A 24771-nucleotide genomic window follows, 5' to 3' on the forward strand; every position below is an offset into this window, starting at 1 on the left:
CTATATATTGACTCTGATATAAATTTCCGTAAGTACAACTTTTTTATGGTATAACAAAATATTTTGATATTAATTAGTACCAGTAGTGCATTTAAACTAAATATAATACTTCAAAACATTCTGCATAAAGAACTTATAGATCACACTTATTTAATAAAATGTCTAGTTCTTTACAAAAATATATTTAATTTAAGAACTTACTACAATAAAATTTTCAAAACTAAACAAAAAATACTAAATAAGTTACTTTATGGTACAGGACATCATAAACATATTTATGTAACACAGCAGGCAGATTTTGTGTTAGAAACAGAATGCGGGGAAACCTAAACTTAACAAAAAATTCAGAAATGATATTCATCAATTTCTGGTTAACTGATGTTTAATATTGTTAGGGACCAGGGGTCTCTGAGCATCAAATTTTGTTTATGAAAACAAAAACTTCCCCAAACATGAGAAGTAGACTTTTCTACCTCAGCAAAGACTTTTTTCCTTTACAATTCAGAATCCTGCTGTTCATCTGTCAAATATATGAACAGTATCTGGTTTAATTTTTTAACTCAACTACCAATTTCACCCTTCAGATGCTTATTCTGTTACATTTCCTCAAAAGCTTTTTTCCAGTGAACTTAGGGCCTATGATAGGGAAGACACTGAAACATACTTAGATAAAAACTTGTCTTAGGAATACGTTATATAGTAGGCAAATATTTATTGAAACCTACTACATTTCCAGGTCTAGAAAGTGCATGACAGACAAAAGGCCTGCCAGACACAAGGCTAGAGAGCTCACTATCTAGAACAGAGTAGGTCAAGCACTAGTTCTCAATCACTATGAGCTTTCATTTCATCTTACGGAGTTGCATACACATTGGTTTCCTCTGTAAGGGCAAATAAAATCTTCTCTCCTGCCTATCATTCTTTAGATTCTCGTAAGGGGAATTTTGAAAACTAATGTTGATGAAGCCTATACTTTACTTTCTCTAATTGCCTTCTCCTTATGACAATGGAAAATATTTTGTCTTCCCATTCATTCTTTCCAACATAACCTCTGCAGTGTTGCCTATCCATTTGGCTTTTTCTGTGAGACTGTTTCAGCTTTCTGTTCTCCTTCACTGTTGTCTTTTGTTTCTTTCTCCTTATTGGAAGCCTAGTCATCTGGGCTTCACCATCTTCCCTTTCCTGGCTTCTCATTCACTTGAGTGACTCATCTTAACACTTCCTCAGCATTGGGTTTTCAGTAAGGATAATTAATCAGCATTTGCAATTAGCATTTCCTTGAGCTTTGTTTTGAACTTAAGATCTCCTTTACAATAATCTCTTCCTGAATGTTATTTAGAAATATTCTCCTCAAAAAGACAATGGTTTCACCTCAGCATTTTATTTAAAAAAAATAATAATAATAATAATAAGGGAGAAATGTGGGATTCACATATTAATCAAGTATAAAAATCAAATGAATATTCATATTTGACCTGATTGTTTATAGTTCATAATGCGTGATCAAAACCAAAAGTTTCTGTGATGATTGCCCTTGCCCTGTTCACCATGTAAGAAATTATTCACTATGTAAGAATTTGTTCACCATCTAAGAACTTGTTCATTATGCTTCAGAAGATTGGAGACTGTTGAGAATTAGGCTTGGGGTTGATTAATGATTGTGCATTGAGTCCCCTATACTGAATTTTATTGTTGTTAACAACCATTTGATCAATAAATATGAGAAATGCCCTCTCAAAATAAAAAAAAAGACAATGGTTTCTTGAGTATTCCTGTTTTTAAAGGTTGTATTAAAAGAGACTGATAAAGGAATGCATAATTCAGTAAAGATTGCTTCAACTTTATTTTCAATTCCCACCATTACAAGTATTGGATTTTGTAAGATCATAGTTAAAATTGTTTGGTATTAGATAACAATTCTGGACATAAGGGTTAGATCAAAAAATTCAATTTCTGGCACTTTGATATTAAATTAAAATTTGTATGAATACATGAATTTGAAACTTAAAAAACCCACTGATAGAAAGTTAAGATATTAAGTTTTCATTGATGTGCTATATTCTTTATCATAAACAATCTATAATTAAGAATTCAACTATTTTTCAGTCTGCAAGTCATATGCTATCAAGCAAACTTCTATGTATAATCCATAATCCTTTATGAATTTTAAGTCAAAGACGAATAGGAAGATTCAGCAAACTTTAAAAATTTTTCCAAATGTTCTCAAAAAGAATTTTCAGAAGCATCCTCCAGATATAAAACACAGTTGGATAATCCATTGACCCCAAATGAACTACTTGTGTGTGCTGAGAGGTATCAATGAAAAGACTATGATCTTCTGAGATGGTACCTTCAACACACAAGCATTAATCTTTTTCACATGAAGAGTGTGAATACAGAATGACAGAGTCACCTTTCACTATTTCATATACTATTGGTGTTTACAACAATACTAATATTTATTTTGAAAGGTAATCCTACGTTCCAAATAGCTGGTATTATCTACTTCCAATACGATCTCTAGGAATAATTCCCAGTTTGGAAGCATGCTTTAGAAAAACATTTCCAGTGGTCTGTGTAGGATTCATTCCTAGTCCATCATTGGTAATGATTGCACTTGTTGTTGCAGGAATTTTAAATTCTGCTGAAAACTTTAAGACTGCTGTAAAAGGTGTACTTTCAGGAACAGTGAGTACTTTGTATGGCAGCCGTGGTTCCAACATCAGCATAATTTTAAAGGAAACCTTGGACATGGTGAAGCCAGTCTGGATGGAGAGTCCCTGCCAACACTGCCGGTGGCACCCACTAAGCACAACTTTTGCTGCATTCAATTAATTTTGAAAAATTGTATTTTTATTTTCATGTGATTCAAAGTATTTTAAAATTTCTCATGAGATTTCTATTTCTTTGACCCATGTACTATTTAGAGGCATATTGTTTAATCTCTATAAATATTTTGGGATTTTACAGCTATCTGTTACTGATGTCTATTTTAATTCCACCATGATCTGAGATGATATTTTGTGTCATTTCTATTCTTTTAAATTCGTTAAGGTGTATTTTAATGACCCATGAATGTGATCTAGCTTGTAAATGTTCCATGTGAACTTGAGAAGAATGTGTATTCCCCTATTGCTGGATGAAATATTCTGTAGATGTCAATTAGATCTAGTTGATTGATGGTGCTATTTGGTATAATTATACCCTTACTGATTTTCTGCCATCTAGATATGTTAATTACTAATAGAAGGGTGTAAAATCTCCAGCTATAATAGATTTGTTTCTCTTTACAGTTCTAACAGTTTTTGCCTCATATTTTGTTGCCCTTGTTAAGTGCATACACTTAATTAATTAAATTAATACAGCTATGTCCACTTTCTTTTGGTTAGTGTTAGCATGCTGTATCTCTCTCCATTCCACCCTTTATTTTTAATCTGTATGTACCTTCATATTTAAAGTGGGTTTCTTGTAGACAACTTAGAGTTGGGTCTTGTTTCTTTATCCACTGTGATAGTCTCTAGAGTTTTTTAATTGGTGTGTACAAACCATTCACATTTAAAGTGATTATTGACAAGGTGGGTTAATATTGACCATATTTGTAACTTTTTTATATTCATTGACCTTTATTTTTTTCTTTTGTGTGTGTTCCATTTTTTATTTTTATTTTTTGCCTTCTCTGGCTTTAATTGAGTATTTTCTATTATTCCACTTCTTTCTTAGCACATCAATTATACTTTTTAAAACTTTTACTGGTAGTCTTAGAGTTTGCAATATACACTTACAACTAATCCAAGTCCATGTTCAAATAACACTACCATTTCACAGGGAGTGCAGGTACCTCATAACAGAGTACAGCCAATTCTTCTTTCTTACCCTTTGTAAGACTGCTATCATTCGTTTCACTTTTTCATAGACTATAATTACTCAACACATTTTATGAATAATATATTATTTTGAACAAACTTTATTGTTGGATCAATGAAAAATAAGAAAAATAAAAGATTTTGTTTTATCTTCATTTATTCCTTCTTTAATGGTCTTCCTTTCTTTATGGAGACCTAAGTTTCTGACCTATATAATTTTCCTTCTTTCTGGAGAATTCTTTTTTTAACATTTAGCAGGTGACAAATTCCTTCAATTTTTAACAATGTCTCATTCAGTTTTGAAGGATAATTTTGCTGGATACAGAATTCTAACTTGGGATTTTCTTTCAACTATTTAAATACAGTTGTTGAACAACATAGGTTTGAACTGTGTGGGGTTTTATATGCAGGGTTTTTTTTTTCAATAAATACACTGGAAATTTTTTTTGAGATTTGCAATAATTTGAAAAAACATTTTCTTTTATTTAGCATACTTTTTTGTAATAATACAGTATATAATACATATAACATACAAAAATATGTTAATTGACTGTGTATGTTATTGGTAAGGCTTCCAGTAAGGCTATTAGCAGTGAAGTTTTTGGAGAGTCAAGAGTTATATGCAGATTCTGACAGACAGCACAGGTCAGTACCCCTAACCTCCATGTTGTTCAAAGGTCAATTGTATTTCACTTCACTCTCTTCCTGCTTGCATGGTTTCTGAAGAGAAATCAGATGTAATTCTTACCCTTGTTCCTCTACGGGTAATGTGTTTTTATTCTGGCTTCTTTCAAGATTTCTCTTTGTCTCTGATTTTTTACAGTTCGAATATGATATGCCTAGGTGCAGATCTTTTTAATATTTATCCTGCTGTGTGTTCTCTGACCTTCTTAGATCTATGCTTTGGTATCTGTCATTGATTCTGGAAAATTCTCAGCCATTATTACTTCAGACATTTGTTTCTTCCTTTCTTTTCCTTCTGGTATTCCTATTATACATGTTAAACATTTTGTAATTTCCCCTCAGTTCTAGGATATTCTGTGTCATTTTCTTCATTCTTTTCCTTTTTATTTCATTTTGGGAAGTTTCTACTGGTGTATTTTCAGTTCAGTGATTCTTTCCTCAATCATGTGCAGTCTACTCATGAGCCCATTCTTCACTCCTGTTACAGCATTTCTGATTTCTAACATTTCCTTTTGATTCTTTTTTAGAGTTTCCATCTCCCTACTTACATTACCCATATATTCTCACATATTATCCACTTTTTCCATGAGAGTCTTTAGCATATTAATCATAGTTAAATTTCTGGTGTGATAATTTCAAAATATCTGCCCATATCTGAGACTGGTTCTGAAGGATGATTTGTCCTTTGGTTTGTACTTTTTGGCTTTTAACATGCCTTATACTTTTTTGAAAGTTGAAAGTCAAACGTGATGTATTGGGTAAAAGAGATTGAGGTAAAAAGGCCTTTACTATGAGGTTTTGTGCTAATCTAGCTAGAAGTTAGGCTAATTTTATGATTTGTTGTAGCTGTGGTGTCAGAGGCTAAAATTTGCTCTAATACCCTTGTTTATCCCCCCCAAATTCTGTTGGTTTCAGAAGGTTTAAGAAGATATTCCTTCTTAAATCCTGGGGTTTGCAGTTCTTTCAGCTGCAATCTCCTGTCTTTACACAGGGGCCCTACTGATATGGTAGTAGACTGTAAGGGGATTCTATAATCCTATGATTAGCTTTCACTCTTTTAGCAAGCCTGTGACCTTGAGCTGTGACCTTCAAAAGTGCTAATTAGCTTTTCTCACCCACACACTGTAGGTAAGACAGGAAGGCTAGTGGAATTGGGTATTTTCTTTCTCCCAGGTTGGTTAGGCTATGATAAAATGCAAATCAATTATGCTCTGGTAAAATCATTTCCCTTGAAGGCAGGTCTTAGTTCAGGAGAACAAACAGCTTTGGGCTTATTTCACAATGGCTAGTTTCCCTACCCTGCTTGAATCAGGAAGGAGTTTTTCTCCAATCTACCTAAGAAACTGGTGGGGTTCCTGGAGGTAAAATTCATGAAAAGGGGTTTTTATTTCTCAAGCTCGTACATCCTTTCCAGCAGTTTGCCAATTTCTCTTTAAGTGCTCCTACCAGGATCTAGCAGTGGTGAATATATTTGCCTGTCTTTCCAGTTTTCAGGTAAAAAACACAGGGCAGTTTGCCCTGTGACTTCAATTTTCTGATTGATTTAAGGAGTTGCTGAATTTCAGTTCCTTCACCTTTTTTCTTGTGATAATGGGAGTGAAAACTTCTAAGCTCTTTAGATGTCAGACCAGAAACTGGAAGCTCTTTTCAGTCTTTTTTCTACAAAATGTGTGTAAAAGGGTCTCCTTACAAAATTAACAGCATTTAGTATATACATTTTGTAAACTATATTGGAAAATTAAAATATCATGAACATTTTTGTGCCACTAAATATTTCCTCCATGATTCTACAACCAATACAGTAAAAACCATAATTTATTACTGATCCCCTACTTGGGGGTAGTAGGTTGCTTCCTTTTCTTTTTCTAAAAAAAGTCCATGATAAAAATTTAAGTAAATTCCTTGTATATAAGCCTCTGTATGCAGCACTGGTTATTTTCTTAATACAAATTCTTAGAAACAGAGTTACTGGGTCAAATGTTTTGAATGCTTTCAAATTCTTGATCTATATGTAAAACTGCCTCCCAGAAAAGCTACCCTAATTTACCTTCCCATTAGCAGTAGGTGAGAATGCCCACAAGTGGATATTTTAATTGTTTAAAACTGTTAAATTGGTAGAGAAAAATGGAACCAGTATTTCTTTCTTTCTTTATCAGGAAGGTTGAATATATATTTGTTTTTAATAAGTATTTTTATTTCCCTTTTCATGATACTACCATTATTGTTAACATTGTTATTTTAATCTACATTTTTGGGCTAAGAGTGGGTGCTCAAAGCCATTTATTCACTGAAAGAACTCCGAAAATCAAAATTACTTTTTAGGCAAAACTATGTGTTTTTTAGCCAAGTCTTAGAAATACAATTTTCTTGGTACAGTCACAAATTAGACTTCTGCTCCACAATATTCTAGAATGGAGTAGGAAATACTTTACAAATTTTAATAATCCCAGCATCTTTAACTGATGAGAGATGATCATGAATTTCCCAAACAAACACCTAAATGAGGCACCATTTGCTACCTTCTACGTGTTGGTAAGAGGAGATTAAATTTATAGCCTGATTCTCAAGCATAAGTGATTTGCATTTCACATATACAACTTACCTAGACATTTCAGAAAGAATCTGAATATACCCTTAGAAGCAAATCCATGAAGGGGGCTATTTAAATGGCATTAGTAGGTTAGAATAAATGTTCTGTTCATTTGGGTCTACAGCCACTAACTCTTGAATGGAGGTAAACCAGAAGTTACTTTGTCAATTTAAATCCACATTGCAAAGTAAGATGGGACCTTGCGTGTTACCCATTTGATTCTGGATTACTTTGCTTGCTTGGATTAGCTCACCTAGAGGTTGACATCTGATGTACCTACTTAAAGTATGAAACTGGATGAGCTTTCAACTACCAGTTTTGTGATCTAGACGGTTGGGTGATTTATCCCTTTGTTACTTGATAAATAAGAAATGGGATAATGAAAAATAAAGATCTCTGAAAGACTAAGCAAGTGCTGAAATAAGCTATCAAAATGTGGCTTTCAAGTGCATTTACATATTTTTTAAATGCACATCCAAATTGCTGAAGATTCTAACTTGTAGGAAAGTCTGTTTCCCAAGAAACAGTGTATACTTTTGCCACAAGGAAGGTGTTCTTTATATATCACTTGTAAGCAAGTTGCCATCTCTTCTCTGAAATGTCTTTACAACAGGTTATTTCACAAACACTATGAAATGGATCCTTCCAATATATCTGAGCTCACCATGATTCATGAAATCCACAGACAATCCAAATAACTCATCTCAGCCAATATATTTAATTTCCCCTAAGTTCAGACTCTAAAGAGTATTGTCAGACAAAGTGTGTAGACTGAGTGTTCTGAACTTTCTTGCTCCAGTTTTGGTAGGTGATACACATAAAAAGCAGCCAGGGAACCAAGTCTTCAACAACACAGAACCAGATGAGAATGGTAATAACAACAACAAAAACAACTAACATTTGTTGAACACTTCCTCTCAGCCAGGCTCTGTTCTAAGGGTTTTACATAGATGAATTCACAAAATTCCCGGAACAAGCCTATAAGGCAGGTCCCATTATTCATGGTATTTTACAGATGAGGAGTCTCAGGCACAGGGAGGTTTGGTAATTTGCAAAAACTTACAGGACTGGTCAAGGGATTCAAACCTAAGTAGTCTGGCTTCAGAACCAAAGACTGTAACCATTACAGAATTCTGCCCCTCCTGCTTGCTACATGGCTGTAAGATGTAGGTCTCCCACTTTTGCATTTTTTGGTATCTACTGCAGTAATAAGGCATAGAGTATAAAATAGCACCCATGATATGAAGGGGTTTGAAATCTAGTTGGAAGACAGATCACCCCAGCTGAAAGCCCTGTTTCATTATCTGTACACCTAAGAGCATTTCCTCATAATCCTCACACAGCATTTACCCCACATTAGGGCACCAGTGCCTTGCAAACTATGCTTCTTGAGGATGAAACTGTCTTCCTCAAACACTAACTTCTGATGGAAACCTGACCGTAAATGCAAGCAATTGTCTTTCATCAAATACACTGGTTCTATCATTTCAGCAATATGGGATCTGAGCAATTATGCCCCAGACAGAAATCCGCAAACTCCTGGAAGGAGCAAATCAGGAACTGGAGGCAGACAAGGAGCTGAACAGTAAGTATCACCACTGGTGCTATTAAACAATGTTTCTGCAATTACTAATACTGATTTTTTTCAAGCATCTAACAGAAGCAAACAGTCTAATTTTGAAGGCATATTTTACCATGGTTGTTCAAGATTGAGTGGGTAGCACAATTACAGCTGATTTTAACATGAGTATGCTGAACAATTACCAATTTTCAGAAGCTACCGTAAAGTCAATTTCAGCACATGCCTGTATGTTTGAACTTTCAAAAAGGTTTTGGCATCACACAGGGGAGAAATTTGAGTTACACACCGTAGTCGACCACACCTAAGGTCCCAGTATATCATTCTGGACAAGAAGTACAACTGAGCTGATTTTATTGAAGCAATGAGGCCTCACCAAATTCTAGGACACACAGGCAAGAAAAGTAAACCTATAGCTTGCCAGTAACTGAGAATACCAGCTGGAGAATGCGTGACTTACAACTAACTAATGGTATCTGCAAATATAACTTGGTCCCAAAGGAATTCCAACTAAAATTTGAGATGGACCTTCAACCTGCATCATCATAGCTATTTTTCAAATGGTCAGCTGCTCCTAATTGGAAGTGGGAATCCCTGCTACTTTAGGGGCCCCTGTTAACAGGAACAATGAGGAAAAGTAAACAACACAGATGTGCCACTACGCCGTCAAAGTTTTGCCTAGTCATTGCTGTCTAGTGTTCAGGACTAGGTCAAAAGGTCAATAACTTCATCACCAGTCTAAAAGCAAGAAAACATTCCCATGAACTGTTCTTGATAAGTGCTATTGCTGTAAACACATCATCACATAAGGATTGCAATAATATTTATTTCATTATAACACATACAGTCAGTGGAAAGGGAGAGATGAATTTTTGCTGTTCATTATATGAGTGAACAAATCAAGTAAACAAATTCCTTTTTAACTGTTTTTCAAAAGGCTACTATAATAGTGAATAGAAATAAAAAACACAAGTACTTCTCTTCCATCATTTATCAAGCTTGAAGCAGAATGGAGGGAGGGCAAGATATAGTAGTTACAGAAAAATATCTTCTGTTTCTTTGGCAATTGGATTTCTAGCACTGAAGACTCAGATTTGCTCAGGGCTTTAAGACTTTATTTCCATGCTGTGAACACCAGTGAAAAAGGAAAACCAGGAAGAAGCCAAATTCTCCATCCTGAGAATAACAGCTTATTTTCCTTTACCCAGGAGTTAATTGTCTTATTCCTACTTCTTGTATTGTTTGCTCAAAGTTAATTCAACTTAATATATATTGAGTGGCCTATGCACAGCATGGCCCTCCCACTACCTGCCTTGTGGCTATTTCATTTTTCTAGTAGAGGGTGGGCAAACTCAATGAGAAGAAAAGGGTCCATATTTCAAAGAGGTTTGACAGTTAAACAAGGTAGCACCATTGGCTAAGATGAGAACTGGAGACTTCTATGAAATTCCAATTCCTTGTGGCCTTCTATCTCCCATTAGCATGGATAACTGGGAGTTGGTGGTATTCTCATTAGTCTTTACTAACAAGGCCATGGAGAGATCCTTTTACAGAGAGGATGCTTGGCTGGTGAAACCTGATCCGAATATTTTTCTAGCTAAAATTATATCTTACATGTCATCTGGCATAGGACTTTGGGCAGAAATCAAAGCTTTTGTTTGAAAAAACAAATTGTTCTTCTTATCAGCACCTCAGCTGGGCAAGTCTCTGCTAAAGGAGGTTCACTTTCTGTTTGGTCAAGAATTCAAGTTGTGCTCTTGAACTTTTCACAACAGAATCAGTTTTGCATGCCCTGCAACTGATGTCTAAAACACCCAGCTTTCACTTCAGACAACATGAGCTAAATCACTACAGGTGGATTTTAGACACTCAATTGTGAATTGATGTAATAAACAAAATTGGTTAAAAGGTAGTGCTTCCTTTTTGTAAAATAATATGTATGTATAGCTAAGCACAGAAAAAAAGACAAAGTATATATACCAATTAACCTGGGTAAGCTTACATGTTCAGATTACCAGTGACTTTTGTTTTCCTTACACTTTTATTATCTTCTGAATATTTAGCAATGAACATCTACTTTAAAATACCACATTTCCTTAGCTCTTACAGAAAGATCTTTGAGTTATAATTTATTATTTGCCCTCTTCCTTTACAGAGTCAATAAAGAAATGCCAGACACAATTCTTCTTTCTTCTATAAAACCAAGGTTATACATGGTGTCCTTGTACCACTCAGAATATGCTTTATTCAAACATCCCACAGTCAATACTGTTTGAGCGGGTGGGAGGTGGGAATAATCTCTTCAGAACAAACTTTAATTTTATCTTGTCTGCAAATCCAAAGTTTCTCTTTTTATCTTTTCAGGAAGCATAGCTAAATTAAGAGTATGACTACTATAATATACTCAACCAGGTGTTAAAAACATCTACTCTTTCTACTCTCTTGAGATGGTCTCTCTTTTGTTTCATCTTTAAAAATGTTATCTTGCAACTATTTTTTCATAGATAACCTGCATCTAATCATTTTAGAAGCAGGCAGGCTATAAATCTTAAATGAATAATATACTCTTTGCAACGACCTTGTGACAGTGATAAAAGTCCAGATGTGCTCCATGTACCTAAAGCCAGAGCCTTGGTTTCCCTTGTCCCACCTCCTTAGCCTTTTAGTTTGCTGTGCATAAAGTGAGAGTTCTTCTCAGTTTCTGAGTAGAGAATCTTTAAAAGTTCAGAGAACATGAATGAATCAACCAATACCACACAAGAAGTCACAAAACAGACCAACAACCAGGTCTCCTGACTTAAAGCACAGTCCTCTTTCCATTAGACAATGAGGACATTCCAATCCTACTGAGAAGTCAGGGAAATATAAGAAGCATGGATATAAAGGCATATATTTTTAACCTTCCTCACAAATTTCCTTTGGCTTAGTTTATTTAGGTTCCTGAATAACTTTAGTCCTACTCTCCATCTCTTAACTCCCAAATAGGATTCTACCTCTCTTAGGAATTCTGGTTACAAAACTCTTTATTCATTCACTTGGATCATCTCTAATGTGTTAAGCTGCTGCCATGTACAAAGGATGGGGCTTCTATTCAAGAGAATGAACTGGCTTCCTCAGAGAACTGCTCGAGGCAAGCTGAACGCTGAATTTGGAGACCTGAGTTTTAGTTCTGGTGCTGACTTGGCCTTACTGTCTGTCTATCTTTGTAAACAATCACTTGTCATTGGGTTTCAAGTTTCTCATCTCAGAATTAAGGACATATAGTATTTGGCTGGTGAGACTTGCTCTAATAGCTACCACTTATCAAAAGCTAATTAAGTGCCAGCCCCAGCAAAACACCGGATGTACACACTTTCATTTCTTCTTCAAATGACCACAGTGACAGTCATTATGTTATTATCTTCCCCAGTGTACCAATAAGAAAACTAAAGCTGGCAAAGTAGAGAAACATTCCTAAGGTACATAAGAAAATCATGGAGCTGGGGTTTGGATCTAAGCTTGACTCCAGTGTCTCCACACCCAACCTAAAAATTAATTGGGAATGTGCTTCAAAAAGCATTAAGCTTTGATTTTCAGGCGTTCTCCCCTTTTTTACTTCCACTTGCATAAACTTCTAAGATGGGAATCGGTCTACTCTTTTGCTTGCTGCTTTCTACTGTCCACTCATCACCTGAAATGTCCAAGCCAGAATCTGGAGGAGGAAAACTCAAGCATTTCTGGTTGGCTTTCACAATAGAGAGGCTCTGGGTAGGCTCCATAGGGCCATGTTATTTCACATGTGACAAATTTTCTAAGTATCTTCTTCCTTCTCTTCAATCTCATGGTGACTCACCCTGCGTCAGAAGGTCAGAGGCCTATTTTCAGCCAAATATGAATGTTGGAAGCCTTTCTCCTGAGGAGAAAAATGAGTGAGAACCTAGTCCCTTGAAAGATCTAGTTAACTCACTTTGTAAAGCAGGAATGGGCTCCATGTAATACATGAATTTCTCTCCTCAGAACCTTTGCTAGACTTGGCACAGGCTGATCCATTCGAAATACATAACTGAATATTCCTAAAAATTCAATTCTTCTATATCATGTCAATCAATAGTTCATTACCTAAGTTAGATCTGCCAAAAGAGACAAACTCTTCAGCCTATTTGTCCCATATCTGCATGAATATTAGGCACTAAATGCTATGCTCCTTTGAGCTTCAAAAGAGCTTCCTAGCCTCTTTGACTACAGCTTTAGCAGCACAGCATAATAGAATTGAACAGAAAGACCTTTTCCCAGCTAAAGACCTCAAACCTTGCAGATTCTAGACAGTAACAAACTTTTATATAAACCACACATGGCTCCTTCATCCATTGTAATGCACCAGCAGCATTTCCTGGGTTCCTGAGCCTGTTTTCCCTCCTATGAGAGCAAGGTAACTATGCTTAATGAGCTACTAGCAAGTGGCAGCACTCATCTCTACCTTCCTTTGTGAAAACAGCTTTCTGCAAATACAGCATTTTCTCCAGAACTCTTCAGATTCTACACTGAGTGAACATCTTTGACTATAATGGCAACCCCCTCATTCCACCCTGCTGCCCAACACAGGAGAGCAAGCAGGCTACAGAACATTCACTTTGACCTAGAAACTTACGTATGAACCAGCCCATGAAAGATAAAAAAATCTTGGCTTCCTTGGGCACAATGGTATCAGGGAGCAAGGAGAGACATGCAGGTTATCCCTTGCATGTACACATTTTCCAAAGTTTCCCCCGTGTTTTAAAAAATTCTTCTTTCTTTCACCCCCATACCTACCCTTCTATAGAACTTGATAGTAAAATATAGGAAATAAGATGTCGTTTTTACATTAAAGAACTTTTTCCCTGTTTTAAAAGTAATACTTGACAATTGGAACTTTGGAATAAACAGAACATAAAGACAAACAATCATGAACATACTACCCCAAGATTTAAAAAGTTAGTTCTCTATTACACATCACACAGAAACATAAATTTCAGATGGAATAGAGAACTATGGGTCAAATTGCAAATTACAGAAGCAGTAGAAGAAAATATAAGACTATGGAGTGGGAAAGACCTTCCTAGGAATAAGAAGAAATCCAGAGGCCACAAATGACAGATCTGATTACACAAAAATTTTTAAAGTTTTAAACTTCTGTATGGGAAAATACAATTTAAAGTTTAAAGCAAATGGCAGACTGGGAAAATAATATATGAAATACAAAAGGTTAATAACATCTGAAATAACAAAATGTTAATAAATAAGCTTCTACAAATCAGTAAGACAAGCGACCCAAATGAAAGAACAGGCAACTCTCTGAAGAAATGCAACTGGATGAAAAATAATTGAAAATAAGCTCCAGTAGTAGGAAAATATCACAGCAAAACTGAAATATGATTTCTGCTTTTAAATTGGCCCCAAGATACAAAGACTAATAATAATAATAGTTTTGGTGAAGGAATTAGAAATGGACACACCTACATAGATGGTAGGAGTATAAATTGACACAACTTTTTGAAAGTCAATTTGACAATTCGACAGTTATTACCAAGATTAAAACTGAACATACACTTTGTCCCAATAATTTCTCACACGTATTGGCCTAAGTGCCTAAAGGTGTTCATTAATGCCTTACTTGTAATAGCAAAAACTGGAAACAACCTTAGTATCTATAAATAGGGACCAGTTAAATAAATCATGGCATAATAAACTTATGCAATTGGAAACTATGCAGGCATTAGAAAAAATATGGCACTGTTATATTCCAATGTTCTGACACGGAAGGATATCCTAGACACATTACTGAATAAAAGCAAGTGACAAAAAAATACACATAATATCCCACTTTGCCAAAGAAAAAACCCTATAGACATGTACGTATGTTTTTGTAACAGAAAAAAAGTTTGGAAGAACACATAGCAACCTATTAGCAATGCCTGCCCCCTTGGGGAGTAGGATGGGAGATGAGGGATACATGTTCTTTATAAAGCTCAGATAGATACTTCCATATCATTTTGTATGAATATTATTAATTTTCTAATTTAGGAAATTAAAAAGTAAGTTAATATCAGCATTTTCTAAGGCTATCAGATTTTTAATACATACTGTTTTTAATGGCAGCATTGATATTATACTACCTGGGTCATTTATCTAACCATTCTCCAATGGGTTAACATTTCCACTGCTTCTAACTTCTCACTGTTAGAACTATAACAAGTCTCTATGCATGCATTTTGTGTGTGTGTGTGTGTGTGTATGTGTGTCTATCAAGGCAACATACATAAGGCATATGCTTTGAGATTTCCCCTTTAGTGGAGATTACTTTGCACATGTCTTCCAGATAGCTTGGGTGTGGCCACAATGAATGATGCTGAGTGGCTCAATTCAGGGAATGACCACAACCTTAGCCTCATTATCTGGCTATATGCCTGCAACACTAGGCCAATGCTGCTGCCCTAGGCCATCTGTTAAACAATCATTTTGACAACAACTGAATATCTAAAGGGCTTCAGACAAATTCATAGGCAGCAAGAAATGTTAGAAAATGATGGTTTGGGGTCTCTAAATAATTTTTAAGTTGTATTTTTCTTTGGTTTGTCAGTTAAGCTTTAAGTTGCATGGACACTCCTCAATTCTTCATAAATATGGAAGACTCCCCAGAAGAGACGGGCTTCTAAGACTTGCAAGCTTCCCCCAAGGAGCCCTCAGTAACAGGTCATAGGAATGTTTCTTCCTAAGAGAGGAAGGATTTTAAGCCCAACTAATTGTGAGCTGGACTGAGAGTAGATGGACTTTTCTGTCACATCCACTTAAATCAAAGAGGACTTCTGAAGAAGAGGGCTCTGAGATGGACTATATATTCAAGTGGAAGGAGAAGGAAGTTATTTGAGGACTACAAGGCGAGAGGCTGATCGGAGCTTCCTTGCTGATATGCTGCCCTGCTAAACTTCCTTGTGTGTCTCGATCATGCTAGGTATCACCACAGATCACTCACCCTTAAAAGCCTAATCAAAAGCCTCATTTCTCCCAGGAAGAAGACTAAGTTTACTATGAAAATCGTAGCAGGACAGAAACAAACACATGTAAGGATAAAATAGGTTTGGCACTGTTCTCCCTGTCACCAAGACTCATGCCTGATATATTTAATGTAAGCTGATGAGAGAAATGTTTATAAGTTATGGGCTTCATATGCTGCCTTCAGCTCCCACCAAGAATAGCCGCACAGTTTCTCCTCATGAGTAAGTTCATCAGAGCAGAGAATTCCCCTCTTGGACCAGTTCCACTTCATGCTTCTTCTGGCATAGAAGAAAAGGGGAACTGGAGCTATGGCTTTTCCTTCAAATTTAGAGCAAATGTCTACCTCAAAGGTGGTTGCAAGTGGCCCAGAGGAGAGGCTCATACTTCGTAAAGATGGTGGAAAGCTCCTAAATAACAGGAGCAGCAATGTCAATGGGGACTCAGAAATCTCCCACATAATTATGCCCCCTTGCTGCCACTCTGCTTTCTCCCATATGTTAGCCCATCACACGGATCGCTGACTTTCTAGAAATATTCCCTGGCTTTGTGGGGACGTTCTTTTTCAATAAATTGCATCCAGTTTGCTCACGGTCCCTGGACTCCCAATTTCCTCAAAGGATTTTTCATTGGAATCCAGTTCGTGCAAAGGTTTTTGCCTTCCTCGTTTTTCGGCATAGGGAATAGGCAGGGCCTGCTTTTTTTTGTTTGTTTTTTTTCCTTCTCTGTGTTACTCTTTCTCATAAACTGAAAACCTTTGCTGAAGAGTCTGAAATTTGGGAAAAAATCCAGCTCATCTGTCAGATATTTCTAGAGTTACGTAAAATGGAATGAGAGTTGTATAGTTTAGAACAGGAGAAGGAAAATAGGCTAATGTGGCATGTGTTCTATGAGATGAAAACTATATGATAATCAGAAAAACAGCCCCAAATTCAGTTGGCCCAATTCAAAGTTCTCATTCTTTCATCAACTCATGCATAAACCAGTGACATTCACTTCCTTCACTTAGAATAATGGCATGGCCACACTTGGGCTAAATCACAGTCCCTACAGATTATAATCACATTTTTCAAAGATATTACAAGAAAGTATCTTGTTATTTAAACTCAAGACACTTACGTTTTACTTGCTCTGTTTTGCTTCCTTCTAGGAAAAGAAAGAACAGCAACAAGGGAAAGATGCATTTCATGCCTCCCATTTTCCACTTTTTCCTCATTTTGGCCACTGCGAAAGGTAACTCAAAACTTTCAGGGCCGGATGTACTCAAGCTGTTGGGAAGAAAGCAGAAGAAAGACTTAAATCCTCTGAAACAGAGGGAGATCACTGATGCTTAGGCTTCTAACTTGCTAGGAAGAAAAATTGCAAGCATTGTTTTCCCGTGTAAGAGAGAAATTGCCTCTCCTGCCTTGCAAGTGCTGTGGGGAGAAATTCAAACAGATGAACATGCATTCCTATCCAATGCTAAGGCTCAATTCTTAGAGGCAAGTCATAGGAAAACAAAAATAAACGTTGAAATCTTCCTTTCTAGGAGAATTAGAGTTGGTTTCTCAAGAGATTTGCTTTGGTAGAAAAGGGAAACTGGGGCTTGCAAAACAGCTAGTTTGCCAAACAAGATACAAATGATAGGCGTGAGACCCAATTTCTGAAATGAAAGTTAACTAATCTTAGCATCAAGACTACTATTACTAATCCTGCAGGGAGGAGGCACAAGTTGATCAATGTTTCGCCTGAGTCTTATATGCGATACATAAGGCTCTGCAGTTAGACGACTTATGCTAGAAAAGACAGCTGTAGTGAGCAAACGGTGCAATTAAACATATGAATGGTTCGGACATAGTCCTCTCACATGAAGTCCCTTGTGAAATGGAAATTTCAAATGGGCCATTTTTAAGGGAAGTTAGGCAGATTTAAATAGGTAATGTGTTCATACTGCACTGCCGTGAGAACGACCATCCAAGCAATTACAATTCTTAATAATATGAGATTTGCATTTCCAGTCTAAGGGGTGGCAATTTTAACCCTTCTGAACCTTTCAAGACAGAAAGTTTGTTACAGTCACAGGTCATTGCCACGGACTTCAGAATTTGCAAAACCCTTCCAATGGGTGATTTGAAACTATTTAAATATTTGAGAAGCAACACATTTCAAAAATTGGGTTAAACTTGGATGGGATCCAAGCTCATTCATCTTTTTGTAGAGCCTGACCTACAAACTGGGTATAAAGAGTTACAAAGAACGCAAGATGATTATTCTAGAGAATTGAATTGTCTTCGGGCCATGATGTGGAATCCACAGCTCCTACCTTAAATGCTATGAAGTTGTCTGCATAACTTGAAATCCATCATTTCAAATAAAAGAACTGATCATAGAGAATAATTTGTGCTATCGGTGAGAATTGGCAGCACCACCTGCCTTCTCTACCTCCTCCCTGCTCCTTAAACTACGACTAAATTCTCCTAGGACATGTTGCTAGCCTTCCAAAGGCCTGGGTTCTGCCGTCTTAGTCCCCTCTGGAAGCTTGTGGTCCGCCTTCAATCATTCAGAATGCCACTGTCCTCTGAGAGCTACTAGGTTCCCTGGAAGCAAATCATTCCATGAACAGTGTAACGCAGCTACCTACCCCAGCGAGGTTCTCCCTGACCCTACTTTAATAAGTTTATCCCCCAAGGCTCCAAATGAGAAGGATATTTTAACCACCGAAATCCAATTTATCACAATCACATATGGATCTCAGCAGGTATTTTTGAGACCACAGTTTTTGGGTCTCCCCACGTAAAAACCAAAAGGGTAGTTTTTCTTACACCATGGTTGGGCAATTTGGTGAACAGTAGCATTGCTTCAGAGCTCAACCTGGCAAAAAAACAGCTCCTAGATTTTTTTTTTTTTTGCTTTTCTTGGGTCCCCACTAATGTTATGAGCAAACAGAAAAGTTGGGGACGAGAGAGCAATTAATCTCTTTCAGTCCTCCTGTCATCTGTGTGGCCTCCCAGGCTATGATAGAGAATATCACAAAATGAATGGCTTTATAAATATTCGCTTGTGATTTACAAGATCCTGAAGTCCTGCCTTTGTATTCTGTGCAGAAATATAAACCAAGAAGGGTTCCCTCCTCAGGCCTCCTTACCGTTCTATTTCTCTTTATCCCTTTAACTTTTTATTTTGGGGGAGGACAGTGGTTCAAGGCATTTTGTGGGACTGCAGCAATAAACACAAGCAAGTATTGCTCAGCAAACATACTGACTCTTATATTTGCAAAGAGCCAAACTGTCCTTAATTTTTCAAATTATACTTTGACCCAGTTAACTGGAGTTATTTCTGCATTAACTCTCTGTCTGCTTCACACAGGCCATTGTGCCACTGAACTTGCACTGGCTTTTTTACAGGTTACTTAGAAATGTAGCCAATGACACTTTGGGGGGGAATCCAGGCCCCAACAAGAAAGCTACAAAGAAAACAAAACCCTGCAATTAACAGTGGGGAAGTGGTAGAGAGTTGGCTTTATAGGAGAACAAGAAACAACTCAGAACCTAAAGAAATGTGTTGACTAAGGTGCCTCCATGAAATAAGCAATCACATTGTTCATTTGTATCAAGCAAAGGGAGCCAGGGCTCCTCACTCGGCTGTAACTGCAAGGCAGTTTGGGCCATCAAATATCCGGAGCCCATCCATTCTCAGAAGAGGTCTCCTGGGTAGAACAGAACCAAAAAGGCACTCCCAAAGTAAGGCTAAGGGATGATGAGCGTTGTCAGCCAGTTCTTCACGCACCACAGTGTCTCTTTAATCCTCCCAAGAGGCTTGACTGACCTTGTAATCTCATTCACTACCGTCTGTGGGACAACCTCCAGGACAGCCATCTCTTTCTGAGAAACAGTAGGACGACACTGGAGTCTCAGGCCCGAGTCCATCAACTGAAATCCTCTCCCCACTCTACCACCCAACAAGAAACGCTCAGTTCACTGGCTGTGGGGTTGCCACTGAAAAGAGGCAGTTGGGAGCCCAGGGTGTCTCCTGTCAGAGTCAACGTCTGCCTTCCTTGCTGCCAGGACTGACAAACAATGTCTTGCGTTTGACTTGCAAAACACCTTGCTATCATCTATCATTTCATTTTATTCCCCACAACAGCTCCACCTTCAAAATGGGCACCCCGGAGGCCAGAGAATTCAATTACCCATTCACTCAGAGTTAGTGGCAGAACCGGGAGGGACTAGAAGACAGGCCTTCCAGGCCCTAAACTCTGGCAATTTTTCTTTGCTTTATGAGCCTAGTGTCTCAAACTCTGACCCCGATGTTTCGGCCGGAAAGTGAGGCAGATGTCCCTGGGATAGAGAAGCCTCTCACCCGTCCTCCTGTTTCATTAACTTTAGCACGAATTAATCACCCATTGGTCCAGGGCACTTCAGCAAGAGAGAAAAAAGGCTGGGGACACAGGCGATCACTAAGGAGACTATAGAACCCGTTAGGTAGCTTACCCCAGTGGCCTCCCCGAAGCGTCAGAGCATGGAGATATGTAGGCAGGCGGGGAGTGGCAAGTGGTGAGTTCGAATTCGAGGTCCCCAACCTGCCTTGGTGGGGCGCCCTGGACCCCACCTCCAGCCGGACGCCGGCAGCTGGACCCGACGGCGAGTTGGGATTGCAGGTCCGGGGAGTCCAGGGCGCCCTGGGGGAACTTACAGGGGCGGCTCCTATCAACAGAAGATACCCCACCTGTGCAAAGGCTGGAAAGGATGGCTAGGGGAAGTGGACGCCGGGCACTGCACACTGACCTGGCCACTGGCCTCCTCCGTCTTCCACGCGTGCACGCGCTCCGAGCTCGTCGGGACGCTCCTCCGAGGTCTGGGGCTCGCAGGTTGTGGCGAGAGCTAGAGTGCGCGCGAGGGGGGAGGGGGAACTCAAAAGTGGGTGGGAGGAAAAACATCACCGCCCTCACACCACGAGGGAGCAGCGGCTAGCTCGGCTCCCGGGGGCAGAGCCAAGGCGCGGGCGCGGCGGCCCGGGGCCACCTGCCTGCCCGCCGCCCGTTCCCCACTTGGCCCCAGAGGCCGGCCGCTGGGCGCAGGCGGGAAGTCTGCGAGCACGCAGCCGCTGCGAGCCCGCGCCCCCTCCGCGCCCCGCTCGGCGGCTTTATTCCTGCTCCCCCGACCCGAAAGTTAAGAAATCCGGAGAAAGTGTGAGACTCAGCCGGCGACTTTCCCATCACGCAGCGCCCCCACTGCACCCCCTTCCTCTGGCTAAGCGAGCGTCGGGGTCTTAAAGGGACCGCACATCTCCTCCGGCCCCTCCTCCCCCTCTGCGCTGGATGCACCTAGGAGCTCCCCACCCCTCACGCCCTCGCTGAAGACCCCGGTTACCCCCCGACTTCCCTGCCTGGAAGCATGCAACCCCTCTTCTCTGGCACAAGGCCTCTCTGGGTGCACCTGGTTGGGTCCTGAGCTGGTGCGCGTGGATCGCAGGATGAGCTGGCCTCGCAAATTATGCCCTAGCAAGCTACTTATTTCGAGGAGTTTCCCAAATCCACATTGCAACTAGTTAAGTGACAAAGTGTTGGTGTCCTTAAAGACATGGTGGAGATGCGTGTGTGTCTCTGCGTGCACACGTGTGTGTCTGGAGAGGGGACCACTTAGAAATCTGCTTTCTCCCACAAAGAGGGTTCCCAAGCACCATGGAGACAGTCTCTACTGTTAAGGGTCTTGAAGAAAACTTAAAGTGACCCACAGAGCCACCACCACTGGTCTAGCAGTCCCTATGATTCCGAGTTGGGCCAAGAACCCAGCCTTGAAATCAAAACAGCACTGCTGATGCCTTGGTGAGCCTGAGACAGCGTAGTCCAGATTTGTGTTTATTCGATTAATAATAGTTACAAAGGATCATCAGAAGCCTCTAAGGGCCCGAAAGCACTGGCGCTGCCTTGACAGACAATGCCTATTTACATTTTAAGCCCCTAAATTTGAAGGAGAGCTGCAGGGCTTTTTTTTGGCCGTAACTGGGTATGACTGATATTCCTAACATCCATATACCACTTTATGGCGTACAGAGTACTTTCATATACCTCATTACTTTTAAGCCCTCGCAACAAACTGTGAACTGTCTACTACGGCCTTCTATGTCGGTGTCGGTGGGGATCTTCTGGACTACTCAGCTCAACCTCTTCAAGTCACTGAAGAGGAAGAAATTGGTGGGGGGACAGGGTGCAGGTAATGTATCCAAAGTCACACACAGCTGGTAAATGATAGATTTGAGATTCAAATTTGATTTCCTGACTTTCTGACCCACTACTCTCTGGTTGTTATCTCCTGTCTATAGAGGAGGAAACTGATGCTCAGGGAAATTGTCACAGAAACACACATATCAGGAACAGAGAACAAAGGAAAATTAAAACAAGAATCACTGTCTCTGGAACTTACCTCCTTTGTCTTTTTTCAGAAGTGTTAATATCTTCCAACCAGTTCCTGCATTGCTGAAGACATTGATTTCACTGTGAACAAAGGAAAGGGGGCCCTTTCTGAAATGTTGCCTTCAGGGCCCAAAATGTCTAGCTCTGTCCTGCTGCTTGGGTAGCCATACATTGCCACATGCATTCAATTTGTGCTGTAGTATATTAGTTTGAACTTGCTGACTTGTTGCCTTATAACTGTTCTCGAGCCATTTAATGCACTGATGTTTTTTCTCACTAGATTTGAGTTCTTCAAGGGCAAGGACTGGTGGTTCAATTTCCTTTGTATCTGCATTCCCCAACGCCCCTCATCACTCCCAACATGTTTAGACAGTATTCAGGAAAATGGGTTTTAAGGAACAGCCTGGGACAAACACAGATCTGAGCATTTAAAATCGGTAGACTCACTGAGATTTCAAAGCTCTTCTATTTGGCTGCAACTATGCACTCCCCTTGCTTGATGTCATATTCTGATTACAGCATAATAAACCATCCCCAAACCTATTGGCTTAAAAGACTAAAACAATTTATTATGATCAAATGGTGCCTTTCAACTGGGCAGTTTTTGCTCAGGATCTCTTATACACTTGGCAACTGTATAGGGGGCTGCTGAAATTCCCTGAACAGTTCTTCACTAGTAGAAATGCTGGTGGTCCTTGTATTAGTTCCAGTCTTGATTTCTCCTCCAATTTGGGTGAGCCCTAACCTAGACTTCCTACCAGGTTTTATTCAAAATAAACTGTTGATTATCTTCATGCTTTATTTTTTTGAATTTATGAATTGGGGATTAGAGCATAGATCATCTCATATTCATTTTTTAAAAGCTTTTTATTTTGAGATACTGTTGACCCTTGAACAACATGGGTTTGAACAGCATGGGTCCACTTATACATAGATTTTTTTCAATAAGTATATTGGGAAATTTTGGGGGGATTTACAACAATTTGAAAAAAACGTTTTCCTTTCTCTAGCTTACTTTATTGTTAGAATACAGTATATAATACACATAACGTAAAATGTGTTAATAAACTGTTTATGTTATCGGTAAACCTTCCAGTCAATAGTAGTATTACCTATTAGTATTATAGTATTAGCATTAACTATTAGTATTAACTATTAGTAGTTAAGTTTTGGGGGAGTCAAAAGTTATACATGGATTTTCAATGCACTGCCCTTAACCCCCACTGTTGCTCATGGGTCAACTGTAATTATAGATTTACATGCAGTTATAAGAAATAATTCAGAGATGCAGAACATCCTTCACCCTCAGTGATAATATCATGCATAACTGTAGTACAATATCACAAACAGGAAATTGACATCACTATGATCCATCCACCTTATCCCAATTTCACCAGTTTTACATGTATCCATTTGCCTGTGTGTGTAGTTCTATGAAATTTTATCACCGTTAGGCTCATGTGACCACCACTGCAGTCAAGATACCAAACAGCACCACCACCACAAGGATCCCCAGCATTACTCTGATAAATCTCACCCATCTCCTCTCCCTCTCTTCCTACTTGCTAGCAACCTCTAAACTGTTCTCCATTTCTATAATTTTGTCATTTAAGAATATTACATGAAATCATACAGTATGTAACCCTTTGGGATTGGCTTTTTTCACTCAGCGTAATTCTCTGGAGATCCATTGAAGTTGTTCCAGGTATCAAGAGTTTGTTCCTTTTATTGTTGAGTAGTATTCCATGGTATGGATGTGTTACAGCTTATTTAACCCCTATTGCAAGGAACCTGGGGTGATTCCAGATTTTGGCAGTTACAAATAAGGCTGCTATGAACATTTGTCTACAGATTTTGCATGAACGTAAGTTCTCATTTCTCTGAGATAAGTGCCCAAACAGTGTCTGGATTATATGGTAACTACATGTTTAGTTTTGTAAGAAGGGCCACCATATGCTTTCTCAGAGTAGCTGCACTATTTATATTCATTCCCACCAGCAATGCATGAGAGATCCTGTTTCTCTGCATCCTTGTCAGAATTTGTTGTTATTATTTTTAATTTTAGTCGTTCTTTCAGGTATCTAGTGATATCTCATTGTGGTTTTAATTTGCAGTTCCCTAATACCTAGTGATAGCTCCCATCTTTTCATGTATTGATTTGTCATCTGTATGTCCTCTTCAGTGAAATGTCTCTTTATATACTTTGCACATTTTTTATTTGGATTGTTATCTTAGAGTTGAGTTTTGAGAGTTCTCTATATATTCTAGATAGTAGCCCTTTGTTGCTTATGTGGTTTGCAAATATCTTCTCTCAGTCTATAGTTTGTCTTTTGGTCCTCTTCCCATAGGCTTTCAGAGAACCAAAGTTTTTAATCTTGATAAGGTCCAATTTATTAATTTTTCCTTTTATGAATCATGTTTTGATGTTAAGGCTAAGAATTCTTTGCTTTGCCCTAGATCCCAAATATTTTCTCTCATGTTTTTGTTCTAAAAGTATTATAGTTTTAAGTTTTACATTTAAATCTATGTTCCATTCTGAGTCAATTTTATATAAGGTTTAGGTCAAGGTTGACTTTTTTTGCTTATGATATCCAGCATCATTTGTTGAAAAAAAATCTTTTTTCCACTGAATTGCTTTCATAACTTAGTCAGACAT

General features: G+C 38.5%; 2 protein-coding genes across 9 annotated transcripts in view; both read right to left on the reverse strand.

Annotated features, from left to right (window-relative positions):
* The window catches only part of CHRDL1 (chordin like 1), a 119627-nt gene extending 98722 nt beyond the window's left edge, over positions 1-20905 (reverse strand). For 2 of the 8 annotated variants that reach the window (XM_036912650.2, XM_036912645.2), the window contains exons 1-2: positions 20488-20900; positions 16844-16992 (exon numbers count right to left, since the gene is read on the reverse strand). In XM_036912650.2, the coding sequence (XP_036768545.2) occupies positions 16844-16992; positions 20488-20639 (301 nt within the window). In that variant the 5' untranslated portion in view covers positions 20640-20900. Of the gene's footprint in view, positions 1-16843; positions 16993-20487 lie in introns of all 8 variants that reach the window. The other 6 variants (XM_036912651.2, XM_036912646.2, XM_057495221.1 and 3 more) reach the window with 5 other exon arrangements.
* On the reverse strand, positions 2231-4078 carry LOC130681734 (ubiquitin-fold modifier 1-like). The gene has a single exon (XM_057495222.1). The coding sequence runs from the start codon at positions 2751-2753 to the stop codon at positions 2499-2501; it is 255 nt and encodes an 84-aa protein (XP_057351205.1). The 5' UTR covers positions 2754-4078; the 3' UTR covers positions 2231-2498.
* Positions 20906-24771: the final 3866 nt, after the last annotated feature.

This window comes from Manis pentadactyla, chromosome X, assembly GCF_030020395.1.
Source record: "Manis pentadactyla isolate mManPen7 chromosome X, mManPen7.hap1, whole genome shotgun sequence".
NCBI lineage: Eukaryota > Metazoa > Chordata > Mammalia > Pholidota > Manidae > Manis > Manis pentadactyla.

Bases quoted from the DNA above. Each gene is read 5' to 3' on its own strand.
- LOC130681734 (XM_057495222.1), bottom strand. From the start codon at position 2,753: ATGTCCAAGGTTTCCTTTAAAATTATGCTGATGTTGGAACCACGGCTG.